This window comes from Aegilops tauschii, chromosome 3 (genome assembly GCF_002575655.3).
Source record: "Aegilops tauschii subsp. strangulata cultivar AL8/78 chromosome 3, Aet v6.0, whole genome shotgun sequence".
Taxonomy (NCBI): domain Eukaryota; kingdom Viridiplantae; phylum Streptophyta; class Magnoliopsida; order Poales; family Poaceae; genus Aegilops; species Aegilops tauschii.
In genome coordinates this window covers 142,184,103-142,203,661 of record NC_053037.3, presented here as the reverse complement: position 1 = coordinate 142,203,661, position 19,559 = coordinate 142,184,103, and the positions used below count along the sequence as shown (strand labels likewise).

Below are 19,559 nucleotides of genomic sequence, written 5' to 3'. Positions count from 1 at the left end.
TGCAACATTCAAATGTTGGCAAATCTCAGCTTCGGAGATAACATTTTTTATAACATCACAACCAAAACCTGGTTGAGGTGGCTGCGGTCTTCGTGACGGGAGGTGAGTCCGTGGGTTCGAACCCTCACGCGAGCATTTTTTTCTTTTGGGCTAGTGGTGCACTAGGACGCATGCCATGCAACGGTGCTAGCCTGCTAGGTGAGGCCCAATATAGCCTCGATGGCTTAGGCGGACGTGCGACAGACGAAATTTGAGGTACGACGACGGACGAAAAACAAACCAAATTACGGTGGTAAGAAGCAATAGCCCCTTTATTATTAGGGTAAGATAAGATAAGATAAGATTAGTTTTTTAGGGGTAATAACATTAGTATTTTTGGACCGAAGAAGATGCTCCCATGGCGACGCTCTGGTTCGGCCATTATTCTGGGCCAATCCTTTTCTCTAGTCATCTGGGCCAATACTCCTTTTTTTTAGAGAAACCAGTCTCGGCCCAATTTCAACACCGACCCTCTCGTCGCCCCACTTTCCATTTTTCCCCTGCGTTCGATCGAACCAGCACTCATTCTCACCCTAATAAAAAAGTACAGCGCCTGCGCCCCTCTCCTTCTCTCTCCCCTACCGACTCCCCTTCCCCTCTTTCCCCACGAGAGAGATTTTCAAAAACCCTACCTCGCCGCTCCACCCCCTTCCCCCCGATCCCCCCACCCAAAACCCTAGCCGCCCCAGATCGCGGCGATAATGGAGGTGCCGCCGGAGATGCTCGACACCCTGGCGGGCTGGTTCGCGCAGACGCTCTCTCCCGACGCCGCCGCCCGCCGCGCCGCCGAGCAGAACCTCGCCGCCGCGGCCGCCACCCCGGGTTTCGCGCTCGCGCTCCTCGGCCTCGCCTCCTCCCCGCGCCACGACCTCCAGGCCCGCCTCGCCGCCTCCGTCCACTTCAAGAACCTCCTCCGCCGCCGCTGGCCCAAGCCCGCCGATGACGCCGACGACGGCGACCGCCTCCCGCCCAACGACTGCGTCATCATCAAGACGCACATCCTCCAGCTCCTACTCACCGTCCCGCCTCTCATCCAGTCGCAGCTCTCCGAAGCCCTCGCCGCCGCCGCGGCCTCCGACTTCCCTGCCAGATGGGAGTCGCTCCTCCCGTCCATCGTCTCCTCGCTCGGTAACGCCCTCTCGGCGGGGGACGTCCCCGCCACCAACTCCCTCCTCGCCGCTGCGGTCTCCCTCTTCTCCCGCTTCCGCAACGTCTTCGACAGCAACACCCTCCGCATCGACCTCAAGTACTGCCTAGACACTTTTGCGGCGCCCCTCCTCGAGGTCTTCCTCTCCACCTCTCGCCGCCTTCAGGCCTCTGCAGCCGCCGCAAGCCCACTTGAGCTCCGCCCCGTATTTGAGTGCCTTCGTCTGTGCTGCGAGATCTTCTACTCGCTCAACTCTGTGGACCTGCCCGAGTTCTTCGAGGATCACATGCGTGAGTGGATGACAGAGTTCCGTGCATTCCTCACCACCTCCTACCCTCCGCCTGTCGAGGCAGATGGTGCTCCAGATGCGCTCCGAGCTGCTGTGTGTGATAACCTGCAGCTGTACATGGAGAAGTATGAGGAAGAGTTCAGGGCATATTTGAAGGAGTTTGTTGAGGCCGTGTGGGGGCTCCTCATGGCGCCGACAGTCTCGCCGTCCCGTGGTCAGCTTGCTGTGACTGCGATAAGGTTCTTGACAACAGTCGCTGAGAGTGTTCACCATGCTTTGTTTGGGACTCCTGATGCAATGAAACAGATATGTGACAGCGTTGTTGTGCCTAACCTGCGACTGCGGGACGAGGATGAGGAGTTGTTTGAGGGGAACTGGGTGGAATATGTCAGGCGCGATGCAGAGGGAAGTGATACGGATACACTGAGGCGTGCTGCGTGCCGCTTGCTGCGTGGGCTAGCCGCGAACTACCGGGAACAGGTGGCTGTACTTGTATCAGCGCAGGTCCAGCAGATGTTGGCTGCATATGCGGCTGACAGGGCAAACAACTGGAAGGAGAAGGACGCTGCGATATATCTTGTTATTGCTCTTATGCAGAAGCCTGGTGCCACAGGTGGTGGGACACCTGTGGTTGACATGGAGAGCTTCTTTGCATCTGTGATTGTGCCCGAGCTGCAGGCCCCTGATTGGGAATCTGAGCCAATGCTGAAGGCAACAGTCCTCAGGTTCTTGAAGGAGTTCAAGGATCAGATACCCAAAGCCACCGCACTAGCTCTGCTTCCAAGTGTGACAAGGTTCCTGACGCACGAGTCCAATGTTGTCCATTCCTATGCTGCGATCTTTATCGAGAACCTGCTGATTACCAAGGATGTTGTCCAGGTACCAGGGGTCAATGTGGTGACAAGAGCTTCACGCTATGTTGCTGCTGATATCAACTCTTCTGCCCAGCAGATTATTCAGAGCCTGTCCAAGGCGTTAGGTTATCCTGATTCTTATGAGAACCCCTATCTGATGAAGTGCCTGATGAGAGTGCTTGGGATTGCAACTATCGCTGGCCAAGTTGTTCATGAGATAACCGCTCGTCTTGTGGGCATTCTGATGGAAGTGTGCAATAACCCGAAGAACCCTGACTTTAATCATTACTTGTTTGAAGCTCTGGCAGCAGTGATTGGCAAGGCTGGTGAACAAGACCCAGCATTGGTACCTTTGTTTGAGGCAAGCCTCTTCCCAGTTCTCCAGAGGATATTAGTTGAGGACATCTCAGAGTTCTGGCCATATTCTTTTCAGATATTCGCACAGCTTGTCAATTTGAGCCCTCCACCTCTCTCGCAGAATTACATGCAGCTGTTTGGTGTCTTGCTCAGCAATGCTACTTGGGATCGACCACCATGTGTTCCTGCCTTGGTTCGCTTGCTGCGAGCATTCCTTCGGAAAATTCCAAATGAGCTTAACCAAGAAGGTAGGCTGCCAAATATCTTAGTGATATTCCGTAGTCTAGTTTCACGCAGCAGTACAGAAGATTCTGCATTCTACATGCTTAACACGCTAGTGGAAAATGTTGGTTTGGACATTATCAATCCACACATAAGTGAGATATGGAGTGCTCTCTTTACTCGCTTACAGACTAGGCAAGCAGTGAAGTTTGTGAATTCTCTTGTGGTGGTCATGTCCTTGGTGTCAGTCAAGTATGGGCCAGGTGTGCTTGTCAGTTCTGTTGATACGATTCAGCCGAATCTCTTCACCACAATTCTTCAGCGTTTTTGGATTCCCAATCTCAAGTTGATCAAAGGTTCTCTTGAAATCAAGCTTACAGCAGTTGCCTCAACAAAGTTGCTTTGTGAGTCCGCGGTGCTGCTGGATGCTGCTGCAGCTCAAACGTGGGGTAAATTGCTTGATAGCACTGTCACACTGTTGTCTAGAACGGAGCAAGATGGAGTACAACAAGAGCAAAATGACGGAGCTGATGCGGTGGATAGTCAGAGGACATCAGGTTATTCTGTCTCATTTGTACGCCTTCAATATGCTGGGAAGAGTGAAGATGATCTGTTGAAAGACATAAATGATCCAAAGCAGTTTCTGGTGACATCCTTGGCCTCACTTTCTGCACAGTCTCCTGGAAGGTTTGGTCCTATCATTGAGCAGCATGTGGACCCAGCAAACAAAAGTGCTCTTCTTCAACTTTGTGCTGCGTATAATGCCAACATTGTCTAGGTAAATAACTTGTTCCTTTCTGTTATTTTTTTCCTTGAGATAGTAATACATTTTAATACGTGTCCTCAAAATCTGGTTTGATAGTCATTCATTGGTACAAGTTTGTTTGCTGTGTTTCCCTCCCTGTCATTTAAAACACGCAATTCGCTGAGCAATTATGGATAAAATTATTGATCTTCTCTTGTATGGTTTGGTTCAAGCACTTGTATTTATGAAGAAAAAATTACACTAGCTTGCACCTGTGGTTTAAACACTTCGTACGGTTTGGTTTAAGCACTTGTGTTTATGGAAAAAATATACACTAGCTTGCACCTCTGGTTAAACATTCAGGTCAAAAATACACCTGCTGCATGTCCTATTCCTTCAATTCAGTGTACTAGTGCTTGTAGCATAATAAATCATATTTTGTTTTCAAACTTCTGTGTTCAGTGTTTTAATTTCGAGTGCACTTGGTCTGGAAATGGGAGGCATCATGATAGTCATGGTGATATAAACAGATTATTTTTCTTACTTCATTGTTCTGTGTTTTAGTTTCCAGTGAAACTTCTGTCTTCAACAGTCTATAGCTAGAAGCTGCACATTAGATTTTTAACTCCATTCAGACAACATCTTACCAGATAGGAGCAGAGCGCTATATAGTGCCTTTTACTATTTGCTATTTGCTCTTTAAGCTAGCTGAAACACAACAATGCATGGTCTAACTGGATTTCCCGCAGTAAGATAATATGATAATCATTCGTTCATATATGTTCAGATGCTTCTTTCCAAACAAACAAAAATGTGTTCAGATGCGTGCCTTTAGTAAATGTTATTCATTTCATTTTTTTGGGACAGAAAAGTAGTAATGTAATGCACCTATCTCCAGATGAAATATCAGATAGATAGATTTATGTGTCAGATAGTTCTGTCTGACTATTTGTGGTATAAGTATTGGTGTTAAGTAGAATCTCCATGTGTGTGGTGATGCTAAGGATAGATTTTAAGGGATCAGGAGGAGTATGCAAAACTTTTCCTGAGAAGGGTTTTCGATGGGTATTGAGCTGTTGACTATTTAACTTATACATGCTTCGTTAATTCATGCTACACCAACAATAGACACGCCCTAGTTTCTGAAGTATCTGATAAGATCTTAAAAAAAACTCGCTGTCATGAAAAGAATGCTGCAGTTATTGCTTAATTAGGAAGAGCAATCCAATTGCTTGCTGGAAGAATTTTTCTACAATAGGTGTTCATCTTTCTTCAGCTGCCATAGTAAAATGGAGTACTTCTCTTACCATGACTCCTTAGAAACTTACTAGTAAGATGCCCGTGCTACGCTACGGGATCATAAAATATCAAGGGGGACATTGTTTACTTAATTATAGCCAAAAGCCTGCGTGTTGAGAAACACCAAAATATGTACCGAGAAATTGATCAAAGTGATGTTATATTGTTGATCGGTACACAATGAGCACAATCCAAACCGTTTTCTTCTCCCTCTTCAGCTTGCAAGAAGAATTGTTGTGCTCCCTAACTGACTTCTCATTGCTCGCTCTATCCTATGCTGAGGGGACATACAAACATTTGCAATACACTTAGTCAAGGTAACAAAGAATGGACAACACTTGCAATACACTTTATATGGAATGTACAGTAAGAGATCGAGATGTACATATCAAATGAGACTGCCATACATTTTATAGAACCATACAATGACGTGGCACACCAGCAACTTCTGGTTTTGTACTTTATGTGTAACAAAAATCTTTTATTAGTTTTGTGCTATCTTAGTATTCCAATTTCTGCAACTGCAAATAGGTGGAGATATTCTTTTTTTTTTGCGGGGAGGTGGAGATATTCTTAGGAGGATATTCAGGCTAGAATGTTTAGGGCGGGTTTTGACCGGCTTAGGCGTGTGCATAAGCCATCTGCCTACTTAAGCTCTAGATAAGTCGCAGTGAAAATAAATTGGGGGTATTTATAGAGTTATGTTGGGAACGGCTTATGGATTTGGGTCAGTTGTCCTACATTGAAATTTAAAAGATGCAAAGTTTAAAATACTCCTGGATTTTCAATTAACAAATGTTACAGAACATCACTGAATACTTGCTAATTTCTGAAACTTAACAATAAATAGCTTGAATAAACACTTTGATAAAAAAAATCACAAATTGTCACACTCCATGATCCATGAACCGAGTAATAACCACAATGCACAGCCCATGACCATCGAAAAAAGCTTTATGTACCTAGAGTTCTGGACGCAAGTAGTCCAATAAATCGTATGTATTTCTTACGAGCTAGTAAAGAATTCGTAGATCCAAATTTTGAACCATATAATTTTTAAACATTTGAACTAAATGGCACTTGCACAAACAAATGGACTTACGTCATGTCTGCTATGGAAGAGGACAAACAAATATCAGATTTGGAACAAAAATATATTGTCTTTTAAGGCATAATAAACTGCTAATTGCACATTATCAATTGTTTTTGTGGTTGCTGCTCTGTACACTACACAAAATTCAGAGAACAATACTGATCTATGTACACATATTCAGAGCGAAAAATGAACTGCTATATCTGAGCTCAGCAAGAACACACAAATTTACTTGCATTAAGACAATACCAGGAGGGCGGTTGACGACTGGGTTGTTGATCCGACCACATGGGTGGCTCCTAATCAGAGCAGTAGTAGCGGCATGTAAGCTAGCTCGGGGCAGCAGCTGGACGAGCTAATGCTCGGATTTGGGGCCACCTCCACTCGATCCATGAGATGTGTATCCTCGTACATGGCGGCCAGGCTAGGTGTCGAGCACCTTGCATGCAGTGGCGGTGGCGACCTATGGACAAACTCTAGATAGCTGCCGGATGAACTTACACTGGGATTCAGACGACTTCCAGCAGATCAGGGAGCTTGCCATCCTCCTAAACGGAGGCAAAAAAATCAAGTATCTCATTCTCACGCATAGGTACGGCAGCTTCCTGTGCTTGAGCTCGGGGCGACCGAGGTAGGATTTGGATGGCGCGGGGCCGGAAGCGCAGAAGAACGGGGGTGTTGTAGGCGGCGGTGAGAAGCGGGTTGTGGCCAGATGGAGGGGACATCGGTGCTCAGGTGGCCGGCGGGAAGGGACGGCGACCGAGAAGGTTCTAGGTGTCGATGGATACAGAGTTGGACGGGAAAGGAGTTATGTAGAAAAATTGCCGGAGTGGCGGGCGTGTTTTTGCAAAAATGCCGTGCCTTGTCTTTGCATGCGTTCGATGAAAATCCAACGGTTCAAAATCGTAGATGGCAGACACACCATCACCACCAACTCAAAATTTTCTAGGAGTAGAGATTTCCCAATACTGGTTGGGAAAAATTCGGCTCTTGCAACACCCTCCCGTGACCAACGCAGTCAAAAGCCAGATACTCTATGCCACATTTCAAGTTGGAATTGGACCATGGAAGCCTTGCATATTTGCCTTTCTTGTTGTCCTGATATTCTCTCTGCTATCTTCTTTACCTTGCCAAGCTTGCTTGTTCTTTTCCTTGGCTACAATCTTGCAGAGCATGTGAAGAATACACTGTCATGTCTTGTTGAGCCCATTCATTACCTATAGAATTATGCACAGTAATTGGGAAAAACTTGTAATATTTTCTGCCTATTGTTGGCATCCAATTTCTGTTTTGGTATTGTGACTTATGCTCTGGTTGATATGTTCCATCTAATCTTCTATTGCTTGACTAGCTGCTTATGCTTGTTGGCTTGTGCTCTGTTTACTTTCTAAACCTGTAGGTGTAGAATAATATAATTCCTTCTGTTAGGCTAGAACAAGAGAAACTTGTAGGGTAGAACATACTATCATTCCATTTCTAGGCTAGAACAACAGAAACCTGTAGGGTAGAACACAATATCATTCCTTTTGCTAGGCTAGAGCAACAGAAACCTATAGCTTAGTCAGAAGCAACGTTGAAATTTGTGAAGGTGTAATGCGTCAGTTTTTCAAGCTTACAGAAGCCCCCAGACTTCATAATACCAATTCTTTTATAGCAGAAAATTTGTTGTAATTTTGGCTACACATAAGCATGGTTGTGGGGATATGGTTTGGCTGGAACCTGGAACATCAAAAAGCTGTTGAATGTTATGATTTGATCTAGTTTGTTGATCACTTATTTGTTCCAACCATCTCTTGTTTTTGCGGTGCCTTGTTTGGAATAACCTGATGTGTCATTTACTCCAGAACAGTTCCCGTTTGAATTGTTTATATCCGCTTGTGTTGTGGACATGTGATTTGATTGTTTGATTTTATACGCAGACATAATTTTTGGTTCTCTAACCTTCATTCTCTGTAAAAAACAAATTTCAGGAGTGAAATGGCGCCATTCTAAGGCATTTGCTTGGTTCCCAGGTTTTTTTGTCAGAGGATGATGAGTCTCTTGGTGTCATGTGTCCATGAAGCTGGTTCCTGGTTCGTCCATGTGTAGGTTGATGGTGGGATGGGAAAGAGAAGGTCGCCAAATCAAATCATATAGTAGAAACATGAACTTTGTGGAGAATCTGTCTATTTTGGTTTGAAATTTTTGTGTGTGTGGAAGAGTTCTCTTTTTCCCGGAGAGTGTACTGGTACTGGTCCAGAATGTTGTCAACGTTGTCTGTGTGTGTTGTTATTCCCCGTGGAATCTGCTGTAATTCGGCATGGGAAATGGTATATTTGTTGGATGTTATTGGCAGCATCCACTGTTGGTGTAACCCTTTCACGAGTCTCAAATTTGAAGGTTGCAACTTGCTGCAATGCTGTGTGCCCCTCAGTTGATGATTTGCGTAGCATTGTGGTATGACTTATGAGGTCCAAATGTTTTTTGGATTTTTATGGCCTGTTTATAAAAGCACGAACCGTTTTCTGGATAGAGCATGCACTAGCGGTATGCGTCCATCTCCAACGCCCGGCGCTTAGCACAGGCGCCAGGATTAGAAACCTGGCTAATTGGCAGTTGACGCCCTGAATCCCAGCGCCAGACGTAGCATCAGCGCAAGACCTGGCAGCGAGCGCTTGACTGATTTTCTTCCCATGCGAAGCGCCCGACTAGTTTAATTTAGCCCGTAGAATTAGCACCTGTTGTTGTAACCTCAGGCGCTTAGGCGTTTTCTAATTATATATAATTTATTTATTTTCTCCATTAGCGCCTCCACAAGCGTCTACCATTGTAGATGTCCTTAGAGCATCTATTTAACGGATGCTGTATAATAGGGCAAGTGCCCAAATAACTGTTTTTTAGGGCGTATGGATCCAAAATAGCTGATGTATCTTCAAATCGCAATGCAAATTTTTAGTGCAGCTCCATATTTTTGCCCTCAAAGTACAGCACATTTGCAGCAGTCCAACCGGCTGCCGTGCGCAACCCAACTGCCACCTGAAAGTTTCTTGCCGCCTCTCCCCGCGATCGTAGCTGGCGAGATCTCGCCGTTTGACGCCATCGCTGCTGGCCCAATGCCCTTCCCTGGCCGCCTAGCCGTCAAATCCCACTAGATGGCCGCAACAGACTCGCCGATTTAGGATCTGCTGTTTGCCTCGAATTGCGTTGATTCCAGCCATTCACAGCCCTTCCGCCACCCTTACCACCGTGGCACCACCACAGCCGAGCCGAACCGCTTTTCCTTTGGAGCTTTTGGCTTTCAGACGACGCTGCGAGGGTGGAGACGCCGAGAAGACCACCCCGAGTCCACTTGTAGCCGGTGCGGCGACCAACTGGCCCTGACAAGCAGCCGGTCGGATTTCTCCTCCTTGCGCACTAGGTGTTCGACAAAAATCCTCAGGTAAAAGAAACACGTTACTTGTTTTTCTTTTTCTTTTTGCAATATAGGAGTAGGTTGTAATTGAAAGTGTTGTGTTGTAGATGAGTTCGTTCATATCCTTTCCGTGGGATGATTCCTCTCTGAAGAAGAATATGACATGGACGAAGACGAGGACTTTGCTTTGATTATGATGATGTACATGCGTAAGAACAAGAGACTAGGCATGGTGGTTCTGTTGTCGGCAGAGAGGTGATTCGTAGGTTGAGGAAAGATGGGCACAACAGACTGGTGCTCAACTATTTCGGTCCCAATCTGGTGTATCCAGAGCGATACTTTTGATGTCGGTTTAGGATGTCTCCGGATTTGTTCCTTCACATTGCAACTACATGAAGCAGCATGATCGGTTATTTGAGCAGAGGAGAAATTGCTCCGGAGATCTTGGACGTAGCACCATCCGAAAGGTGATAACGGCATTATGCATGATGAAATATGGTGTTCCAACAGATTTCTTTGATGATAACTTTGGCAATGGGAGAGGACCTTAATCTTTTGTATCAAGAAATTTGCAAAGGTGGTGATTCAAGTGTCCGAGTCGAAATATTTGGAAGAACTCAATGCTCAGGACACTCAATGACTTGGAGATAAACAAATCACGTGAGTTTCCAGGTATGCTTGGCAATTGATTGTATGCATTGGAAGTGAAAGAATTGCCCTACAACATGTCCTAGATAGTTTAAAGGACACATGAAGGATGCCACCATCGTTCTTGAAGCCTTGGCCGATCAGGAGACATGAATTTGATATGCATATTTTTTAAGGGCTAATGGCAGGTGCTCTGCCTTTGCATTATAGATTAAGGATTTACAAAAGAAAAGTCAGATGGCCTCAGGCCAAAAGAAGAGTCAGATGGCCTCAGGCCGATTAGCAACATAAAAAACAGCAGATTACATAATTAAGTGCCTTGAAGAGGCCACTTGTAAGTATGTTAAGTCTGACCGAATTAAGCAAGCCACCATGTCAGCAGTTGACGAAAGGTTCTGAAAGATTCTTCAGTTTCTCTCATTCCAAATATTCCAGGCAAAGTAGATTGTTGCAGCAGCCTTGCTCATCTGTCCATGGGCAAAGCATCTCCACCAGGCAGAGGTAGATGTAAACGGCAGAGAGCTTTGTAGCTGTATATTGGGTAGTGTAATGGTGAGCTTATGCCAAACTTTCTTTGCAAAGGGGCAGGTGCAAATCAGGTGAGCAGCGGTTTCAATGGATTGGTCACAGAGGGAGCAAGTGTCATTGTGTTCGCAGCCACACGCACGAAGACAATCAGCAATTGGCAGTCTATTCTGCGCCAGAAGCCATGCAAAGAACTTGATTTTTCCTTCCACTTTGACTCTCCAAATGGCGTTCAAATCAGGCTTCTCCAAATATGCATATTTTGGGATGGTTGAATCTTGCAATGACATTAAATTCTAACTCCTCAAATATGAGAAGTTAAAAATACCTAGCCGAGCCTCTATATTTAACTCCTGATTTTTCCGACTAATTTGTCCATCCTTTATGGCACACATTTCAACAACTGCACGAGATTTCATCAATCATTTGAATGATTCAAATGAACCTTATGCAACAAATCAACTACAAATATAGATATAGTTCATCCAGTCGAACAATTCATACGTACTGTATTAAACATGCATATGCTTTATCCAAAAGTATCAAATCGATCAAGTTTATCCAAAAGTCATCAAATTGATCAAGTTCATCCAGTCCAATCCACGCGGGCCACGTCCTCGCCACATCACCCCGTCGTGCCACGCCCCACTCTCCAACGTTCCTCTTCCCACGGCGCCACACGGCCGCACCCGCACCCGACGAATCAGCGAAAACGGTAAACCCTCCCCCTCCCATTCCGTTCGCAACAAATCCTCCGTTCCATTCCATTCCTCCTCCGGGGATCGCGACGCCGCATCAACGGCCGCCGCGGGACCTCCACGGTGACGCCGACGACACCGACCCGCTCGTCCTCCCCTCCCCACGCGTGCAGCAGAAGGTATCTCCCCCTCCCGTCCCCTCACCCCCCGACCTCTCTCGCGCTCGACGCCACCGCGCCATGTGTCCGTGTGTATGCCCACTGCCCAGTCCTCGCCAAATCATCCGGTGCGCCGGTTGGCCTCCGCGGGGTTCTTCTCGCACCGAGCTTCTCGCGTGATTGTGATTCAGATAGGCATATCCAAACCCAGCCAGGAGTCAGGTAGGGATATGCACGTATGTCCACGATTCGGACCGAGTGTCAGTGTACTCTATACAGGTGTGTGTAGGTTGATAAGATCGGCCCCAGACAAATTTTATCGAGATTTATTCAAAATTAAGGCATATTTACTTGATACTTCCTCCGTTCACAAATACTAAGATGTTCTAACTTTTTCTGAATCAGATGCATATAGAGTTATAGACACATTTTAGTGTGTTTGTTCACTCATTTCGGTCTGTATGTAGTCCATATTGAAATATCCAAAACATCTTATATTTGTGAATGGAGGGAGTACCATTTACTACTTGTTTCCGGAACCAAGTTTTTTCTACTACTATAAGCTAAAGAGCCAAGCCGGACCAGTTTTGTTATGGACCTAGCCAGCTGGCCCAAGGCACAACGTGTAACCTGTAATCAGCTCATTTTAGTCTACAGAAAAATTTCGGCAGTCCATTGGGGAGTTGATGCGCCGTGGTGAAGTTGTGGCTTTGCTTGCCTTGCTTCTATCCTAGTTCCCTCAAATATTTGAAGAAATGAAAGTCTTATTTATATATTTTTTTCTTTACATGAGATGAACCCATATGTTTTTGCAGGAGGCGTAGAGAAGAGGGATCATGGACTTTCAGAGCACTCAGGACGATTACTGTTTCCAAGAAAATGTTCTGCCGCACGGAGATGGATCAAATGGAGCTGGAAACGCAGCCGATGTCATGTCTAGGGTGGACCTCAAAATTCACTTTGGCTCTGAGAAGTTACTGAATTTAGAGATGCTGGTGATGGAGGTAGCTGACCGAGCAAATGATATTGAACCTCTCATGCTGGACCCTGGGTCACTTTCGACTGAGTCGCTCGAGAATGCTTTCGAATTTGACCTCTTGTACGGGATTCTAGATGCAGAAGTCAGGGAGTTGGAGAGGTTAGTCAGTTATATTCAAATTGATATTGGAAATATCGAAAAGAAGCTTAACGGGGAAGAATCAGAGGGCTGGTTGAAGCGTAAGCTGCATGCTGCCATGGACTCCTTGAAGCAGATGCAGGAGGTGATAGCCACAATTAGAAGAGAGTTTGCAAACTTTGAAAAAGCCCTAGACCCTTCCCACCGAAAAGCTGGTATGTTCAAGCATTTTAGGCCATATTAGTGTCAGTGTTGACTGTATCCATATCCTGACCATTGCATTTTTACAGGAAATAGTGAAGGTGATGCGTATGAAAATGGGCACGTTTCATCTCACACGACTATCCAGGCTGAGGGCCAAAGGAATGTTCTTCAGATGTTAGAACAGTCGATAGCAAATGAATTAGATCTTGAAAAGAAGCTAAGTGATTTGGGGGTTCTCGTGTAAGAGCTGAAAATGAAGCTGCATCATGTTGAACATGGGTCGTATTTCTTGGAGGAATCAGTTGAAGCGATTTCTGAAAGAATGTTTGCAGCAGAAAATGCTTCCGAGTTGTTTCTTGTAACGTCAAAGGAACTTGTTAACAGAATTAATACCATGCAGTACCAACTAAGTGCATCAGGTTGTAGGGAAAGTGATCTTAAAGCAAAGCTAGAGCAAAGCTTGGTGCATTTAAATGCTTTGAATGGCTCACTGGAGATGATGCAATATGGCGGTGAGAAGAATGCCAGCCAGGATTGCATGCAGAGTCAAAGGCTGTCGACCCCTGAGTTCTTCGCTTTACAGCATAAGGTTCAGAAACTGGAGGAGTGGCTGAGGGAATCTTGCTCCCAATTGCAGTTCATAACAGTATCGACAGAAGGAAATGAAAAAGAGCAGAATATGTCACCATCTGAGATAAGCACATTTAGCAATATAATCAATGATATTAAAGATGCTGTTTCCAAAGCAGAAAGTAGAACACAAAAGGCTGAAGCAAGGTGTGCAGAGCTCACTCGCACTAACGTACAACTTAATGGAGAGCTAAATCATATGAAGACTCGGGGGTCAGATAAGGCAGGCTTATTGGAAATGGATCTCATGGAGACAGAAGCTCAGTTAGAGCATACAATGGCATCAGTTGAGGCTATTAGTGAACATCAGAGCATGCTAAAGTCTTCAATCTCTGATATGCAACATGTGATTGAAGATCTGAAGGATAAGTATTTGAAAGCTGAAACCAGGGCTGAGAGCGCTGAATCAAAATGTACATTGTTGAGAGATACTAGCTTCAAGCTTAGTGAAGAGATATCATTTCTGAGAGGTCGAGTAGGAGGTCTAGAGAACTCGTTATGCCAAGCTAACCAACTAAAGCTGTCCACTGCAAAAGATATTGGTATTAAAACTAAGACCATCACTGACTTGGTTGCAAAACTTGCATTGGAAAGAGAACGCCTTCATCTGCAGGTATGCACGTTGTTATTATGGAAAGTTTACTTCTACTATTCTCTTTTAATGTGCATGCATGTACTTTAAATGTTGTGAATATACATGTCCGCAAAAAAATATGTGCTTTCTGTATATGAATTTTGCTGTATGGCATTGTACAGAATAAGCACTAGTTTGGTGTCGAATCAAGATATCATGCGTGGACTGAAACATTGCTTTGCCAGCATACAGCAGTAATTATTGTGGTAGTTCATCTCAAGCAGCTGAAAAACTACATGGTTGATCACGAAGCACGTGTTCGATTACAAGGATACAAATGTGTCCAATGCTTTGACTTGGTAAAGAGAACATGATATGATGAGCACTTCTTGAAGGGTAAAATCATTAACTAAAATCCAAGAAAGGGGTTTATACAAGGACGAACATTATGCATTTATGATGCATGTCCCAACTCTATGTTGACATCATTTACTTGATACTCCCTCTGTCCCAAAATAAGTGTCTCAACTTTGTACTAACTTTAGTACAAAGTTGTACTAGAGTTGAGACTTATTTTGGGACGGAGGGAGTATAACATATCTTACATGTTTTAAAAAAAATGTCTGTAACCATTCGGGCTCATTTTTTAAGGGAATCATCTGTTTTCCCTCTATAGAGTTATAACCTATTTACAATTTTGGCTGGCATCTGTTTATGCAAGCATGTCCGTGGCATAAAGTATATTATATAGTATCTTCTTTTTATAGCTTGTAACTCTACAACTACAAGGTTTTCGTGTGGCTTTCCCATCCCTTTGTGTAGTCTTCCCTGGCATCAGACATCGCAATGGACCTAACGTTTATCAACATTGTTCTTTGGGAATTGTTCCTCGATATTAACCTACTTACAGTTTGGCTTGCTCTGATGTTTAATTAGTGTACTTTGAACCAGCTCTCTGATGTCTGTTCTTTACAGATTGTCACGCTAACAAGGAAGAACAGGATGTTGACTCAAAAATGCAAAGAGAATGACAATGAAGGCACCTTGTTGAGCAAAAAAGTTACTGCTAATGAAGGTGAACTCGGGCCGACTGGTGTAACAGAGGAAGTACTTCTGGATTCTTCATCAATACAGACAAAGGTCAGTTCTTCGAATGTCTTGCTTTTGTCATGAAAAACATAGAAGCAACAAATTTCTTGGCTTTCCCACTTCTGTTGATATCATGATATGGACAATTGTTGCCTTGTTGGCATCATGAGTAGGCATTTGTTGTAGGAAATGACTCAAACCCTGAACTTCCTATCCCTGGCTCCGAGTCTTTAGACCTTTTTACTCTTTGAATATTTGGCTAATATGACCAATATGTCGAGCCTTTGTATGCATCACGTAGCCTCAAACTGTGATACCTGTACCCTTGCCAGAAAAGAAGGGCAAAAGCTGAGATATTTCTTGTATGGTTAGGTGAAGGCTGATGCTCTTATGGGAGAGAAGGAAGCTGGGATTACTGCTGTGCTTGATGATGAATCTTGCACTCTTGAGACCGTGCGTTCTATTGAGCCAACACTCCTGAACTGGAAGTACATTTTCGTGGCATTCCTTTTCTTATTGGCTGCCGCTCTTGTGCGCCTACAACTAACGTACCCTGTATTACCAGGTAGTACGTAATAGGTCCCGTCTTGTAATGATGCAGAAATGGCCATCTTATTTCTGTCCCGAATTTGTCGTACGGGTAGCCAATCTTAGTGATACATCCGTATCTAGACAAATCTAAGACAAGAATTTTGGGACGAAGGGAGTAGTAGCCACCGTCTCAAGTGCTGATCCCACCATTGCACGAATTATGCAGCAAGCTTTCCGATCTTTATCTAGAGGGGAAGGCAGACTGTCTGACTACACAGTTGAATCTGCACATATACTCTTTAGCACTACGGTTTCTTGATCTTTGAATTCTAAACCGATTCATATATGGATCCCTGTTCTGAATTTATGTGAAAAGTTTTCTTGCTCTCATATGGATCATCACTTGTTCTGATTTTAAGCGAAAAGTTTACTTAGTTTTGTCATTAGCACTGAAACTGAAATGTTTGTTCTGTTTGCATGGCCTCTAGCATTTTACAGGGGTCATGCCGCCACCGCTAGGCCTTGTCAACTCGCTCCTGTTGCCTAAGCGCTATCGCCTCTTTCTGCTCAAGATGGATAGTCTTTGTGTAGGTTGGCATCACCGAATTTTTGTCAGAAAAGATCACATACGTTTTTTTATTGACCGAAAGGACCGCCTACTCACCATATTAACAAAAGAAACCAGCTACACCGGCAGTCGACACGTGGCACCTGCCGCCCCAGCCAGAGGAGGCCCACAACCCACGGCGTCAGCCCGGACATAACCGGAATCAGGCGCTAAAACGGAGTGGAGTGGGCGACGTGGCACCTGCCGCCACATCAGCACTATTCGCTGCTGATTGGGTACTGTTTGGCAGTGATCAACAGAGAAGAAACAGTGCATGCACTGACTATTGCAGCTGTCTTCAGAGAGAGAGAGAGAAACAGAAATACGTCAGTCGCTCCCTTAGCACGTACTACTACTCTACTAGCAAGGAACCTCTTTTGTAGGTGAGCTTTTATGAACAGTGTAGCGCGTGGCCACAGTTTGCGTTTTCAGATTGCACGTCGTGTAGTGTGTGTAGTGCTAGCCTAGTGCCACACATTGAAAGAACGTGGCAAGCAGGCAGAATATAGAATGCATGCACTTTTTCAGGAGTAAATGACAAGGAAGAACATGGGACACAAAAAAGATTAGAGATAGCTTCGTTTCCCCCCTAGGGTTTCCCTAGGGTCTACCCTGTCCTTCGGCGGCGACACCGAAGTCTTTGTGAAAACAACCCCTAATCACCTCGTTCTCGTCGGCGTTTGGTGGGGCGACGGCCTGTGCTAGAGGGGCGGATCCTCTATGGATCTCCCGAGCAGTTCAGTACCAATCCGAGGTTTCGGTACAAAGATTAAACATAAGAGATGAACTGGGGTTTGAGAGGAGATGGTGCTGTTGAAGATGTTGATGGAGATGGCCCTCCCAAAGATGGGAGAGTTGTTGGTGATGACGATGACGATGATTTCCCCCTCCGGGAGGGAAGTTCCCCCGACGGAATTGCTCCGCCGGAGGGCAAAAGTGCTCCTGCCCAAGTTTCGCCTCGAGAGGCGGCGCTGCGTCCCGAAAGTCCTCTCCTTATTTTTTTCTAGGTCAAAATGACTTATATACCAGAAGAGGGGCACCGGAGGTGGGCCGAGGAGGGCACAACCCACCAGGGCGCGCCTGGGCTCCCTGGCGCGCCCAGGTGGGTGGGCCCCCTTTGGTAGTTATTTGCTCCAATAATTCTTAAATAATCCATAACAAATCTCCGTGAAGTTTCAGCTTATTTGGAGTTGTGCAGAATTGGTAGCTTTGACGTGCTTTTTCAGGTCCAGAATTCCAGCTGCCGGTATTCTCCCTCTTTGTGTAAACCTTGTAAAATTATGAGAGAAAAGGCATTAGAAGCAGTCCCAAAAGCATCATTATGCGTAAAAACATTATAAATAACAGCAGGAAAACATGATGCAGAATGGACGTATCAACCTCCACACGTTTAGACCTCGCTTGTCCTCAAGAGAAAACCAAAATGGAAAAACATGTCCACATGCTTAGAGAGAGAGGTGTCGATAAAAACAAAATACGGACATAGAAGCATCATGCATATTATTATAACAGCAAGGAAATTTAACATGAACTTTATCAAAAAACTTTTATCACATAACTTCTATCATATAACTTCTCATGAACAAGTAACAATTCATCACAACAATGAAGTATAAAGCATAAACCTTATTGAAAACCAACAAACTATGTTCTCAGCCACTTTGCAACTACAATTCATCATATTTTCAAGAAGGGTCACGTGTCGGAGCCTTGAGGCAAGTCCACATACTCAACCATCATTTAATCTTCTATAATTGCTAACACTCACAGCGTACCCATGAACAAAAAATTTCAACCGGACACATAGAAAAATAGGGGCTTATAGTTTCGCCTTCCAACGTATTCACCTCAAGGGTGATGTCAACAATAATAACTCATGCCTACTCATATCCAACTGGATATATGTGCCTAGATCTTTCCTCACCACATGGTGCTTGCAAAAATAGAAAATTTAAAACGAGTAGGGAAGAATACTTCGACTCTTAGATAAAAATAAATGCATAAAAGTAAAAGATAGGCCCTTCGCAGAGGGAAGCAGAGGTTGTCATGCGCTTATTTGTTTGTATGCCAAATATCTTAATGCAAAAGAAGATCACGTTATATTGCCCCTTATGATAGCAACCTTTATTATGCAGTCTGTCGCTTTTATTCTTTGCCATCACAAGTTCGTACAACGCTCAATTTTCTCTTACACTAAATGATCCAACACTTTTAGAAGCAATTTTTATTGCCTTATTGCACCGATGACAACTTACTTGAAGGATCCTACTCAATCCATAGGTAGGTATGGTGGACTCTCAAAATAAGATTTGGGTTAAGGGCTTTGGATGCACAAGTAGTATATCTACTTAGTGCAGAATTTTTTGCTAGAAAAGATATTGAGCAAGCACCACATGTTGAAGGATCTATGACAATATAACTTCTATGTGAATATGAACAAACATAAATAATTACGTTGTCTTCCTTGTCCAACGTCAACTATTTTGACACAGAAGGGGACTCACAATCATAAAAGATGTCCAAGATAGTGTATTTGCATGTGAATCTTCTCTTCCCTTATTAATTCTTTCATGAGTTGCATCATTGACCAATGCTATATTTGTCAATCTCCAACAAATTTTACCACTTATACTTTTCCTTATGTGATGTCATTACTTACCATAAGCTTAGCATATGATCTTACTCATTTATTTTCCTTTCTTTTTATTGAAACATTAAAGTAAAGAAACAAAACTCAAACTACTCTTTATTATATATCTCGAACATGATTACATCGATAGATAGATCACTAAGCAAACACATAAAAAGAAAGGATCGAACTAAACTTTTATTCAACTAAATCAAAAGAAACTAAAGACCGAACTAAAATAGATAAAAGCAAAGATAGTGGTGGTGATACGATACCGGGACACCTCCCCCAAGCTTGGCACAAGCCAAGGGGAGTGTCCATACCATGAACTCAAGTCTCCTTTGGTGATGAAGAAGGTGGTGGTGATGATGGGGTAGCGATCTTATCTTCCGGTTTCCATGGCACTGGCTCACCATCATGGAAGGAGGAACGAGTCTCGCAAGTCCTGCAACTAGCAGCCAAACTCATACCTTTAAACCTTTCCTCATATTCAAAGACTTGGTTTTGGACATCATAGATTTGGCTTTATAGAAAGTTGATTTGCTCGTTGAAGGTGAAGACGATGTCCTTCATGGATTTGCCATCCACCTTGAGATCACGGGTGTAATCCGCGATCATGAGGTGATTGGCATTGAGTCCACGTTCCACCATCCCCTTGCACTTGAAGACCTCCTGCTCCATAGCTTCGAGCCTGGCCTCCACGGTCCCCTTCT

General features: G+C 44.4%; 2 protein-coding genes across 3 annotated transcripts; both read left to right on the top strand.

Annotated features, from left to right (window-relative positions):
* Positions 1 to 562: 562 nt before the first annotated feature.
* Positions 563 to 8,441, top strand: LOC109776590 (exportin-2). 2 transcript variants are annotated; one of them, XM_020335254.4, is made up of 2 exons: positions 563 to 3,686; positions 8,016 to 8,441. In XM_020335254.4, exon 1 carries the CDS (start codon positions 741 to 743, stop codon positions 3,684 to 3,686), a length of 2,946 nt encoding a protein of 981 aa, XP_020190843.1. In that variant the 5' UTR covers positions 563 to 740; the 3' UTR covers positions 8,016 to 8,441. The 2 variants fall into 2 exon arrangements, with proteins under 2 accessions (XP_020190843.1, XP_073366277.1); XM_073510176.1 differs by having other exon boundaries at positions 584 to 3,686; positions 8,058 to 8,441.
* A 2,821-nt stretch (positions 8,442 to 11,262) lies between these two features.
* LOC109776591 (WPP domain-interacting tail-anchored protein 1) lies at positions 11,263 to 16,002 on the top strand. Its single transcript, XM_045234731.2, has 5 exons — positions 11,263 to 11,486; positions 12,281 to 12,797; positions 12,873 to 14,029; positions 14,966 to 15,130; positions 15,452 to 16,002. Exons 3-5 carry the CDS (start codon positions 13,040 to 13,042, stop codon positions 15,653 to 15,655), a joined length of 1,359 nt encoding a protein of 452 aa, XP_045090666.1. The 5' UTR covers positions 11,263 to 11,486; positions 12,281 to 12,797; positions 12,873 to 13,039; the 3' UTR covers positions 15,656 to 16,002.
* The last annotated feature ends 3,557 nt before the right edge of the window (positions 16,003 to 19,559 follow it).

What these genes read in the sequence shown, in the direction of transcription:
- LOC109776591 (XM_045234731.2), top strand. Translation starts at nt 13,040, where the DNA reads ATGAAGCTGCATCATGTTGAACATGGGTCGTATTTCTTGGAGGAATCA. An exon ending in GAGAACGCCTTCATCTGCAG is followed by an intron (nt 14,030 to 14,965) that starts GTATGCACGTTG and finishes TGTTCTTTACAG; the next exon opens with ATTGTCACGCTAACAAGGAA. An exon ending in CTTCATCAATACAGACAAAG is followed by an intron (nt 15,131 to 15,451) that starts GTCAGTTCTTCG and finishes TTGTATGGTTAG; the next exon opens with GTGAAGGCTGATGCTCTTAT.
- LOC109776590 (XM_020335254.4), top strand. Translation starts at nt 741, where the DNA reads ATGGAGGTGCCGCCGGAGATGCTCGACACCCTGGCGGGCTGGTTCGCG.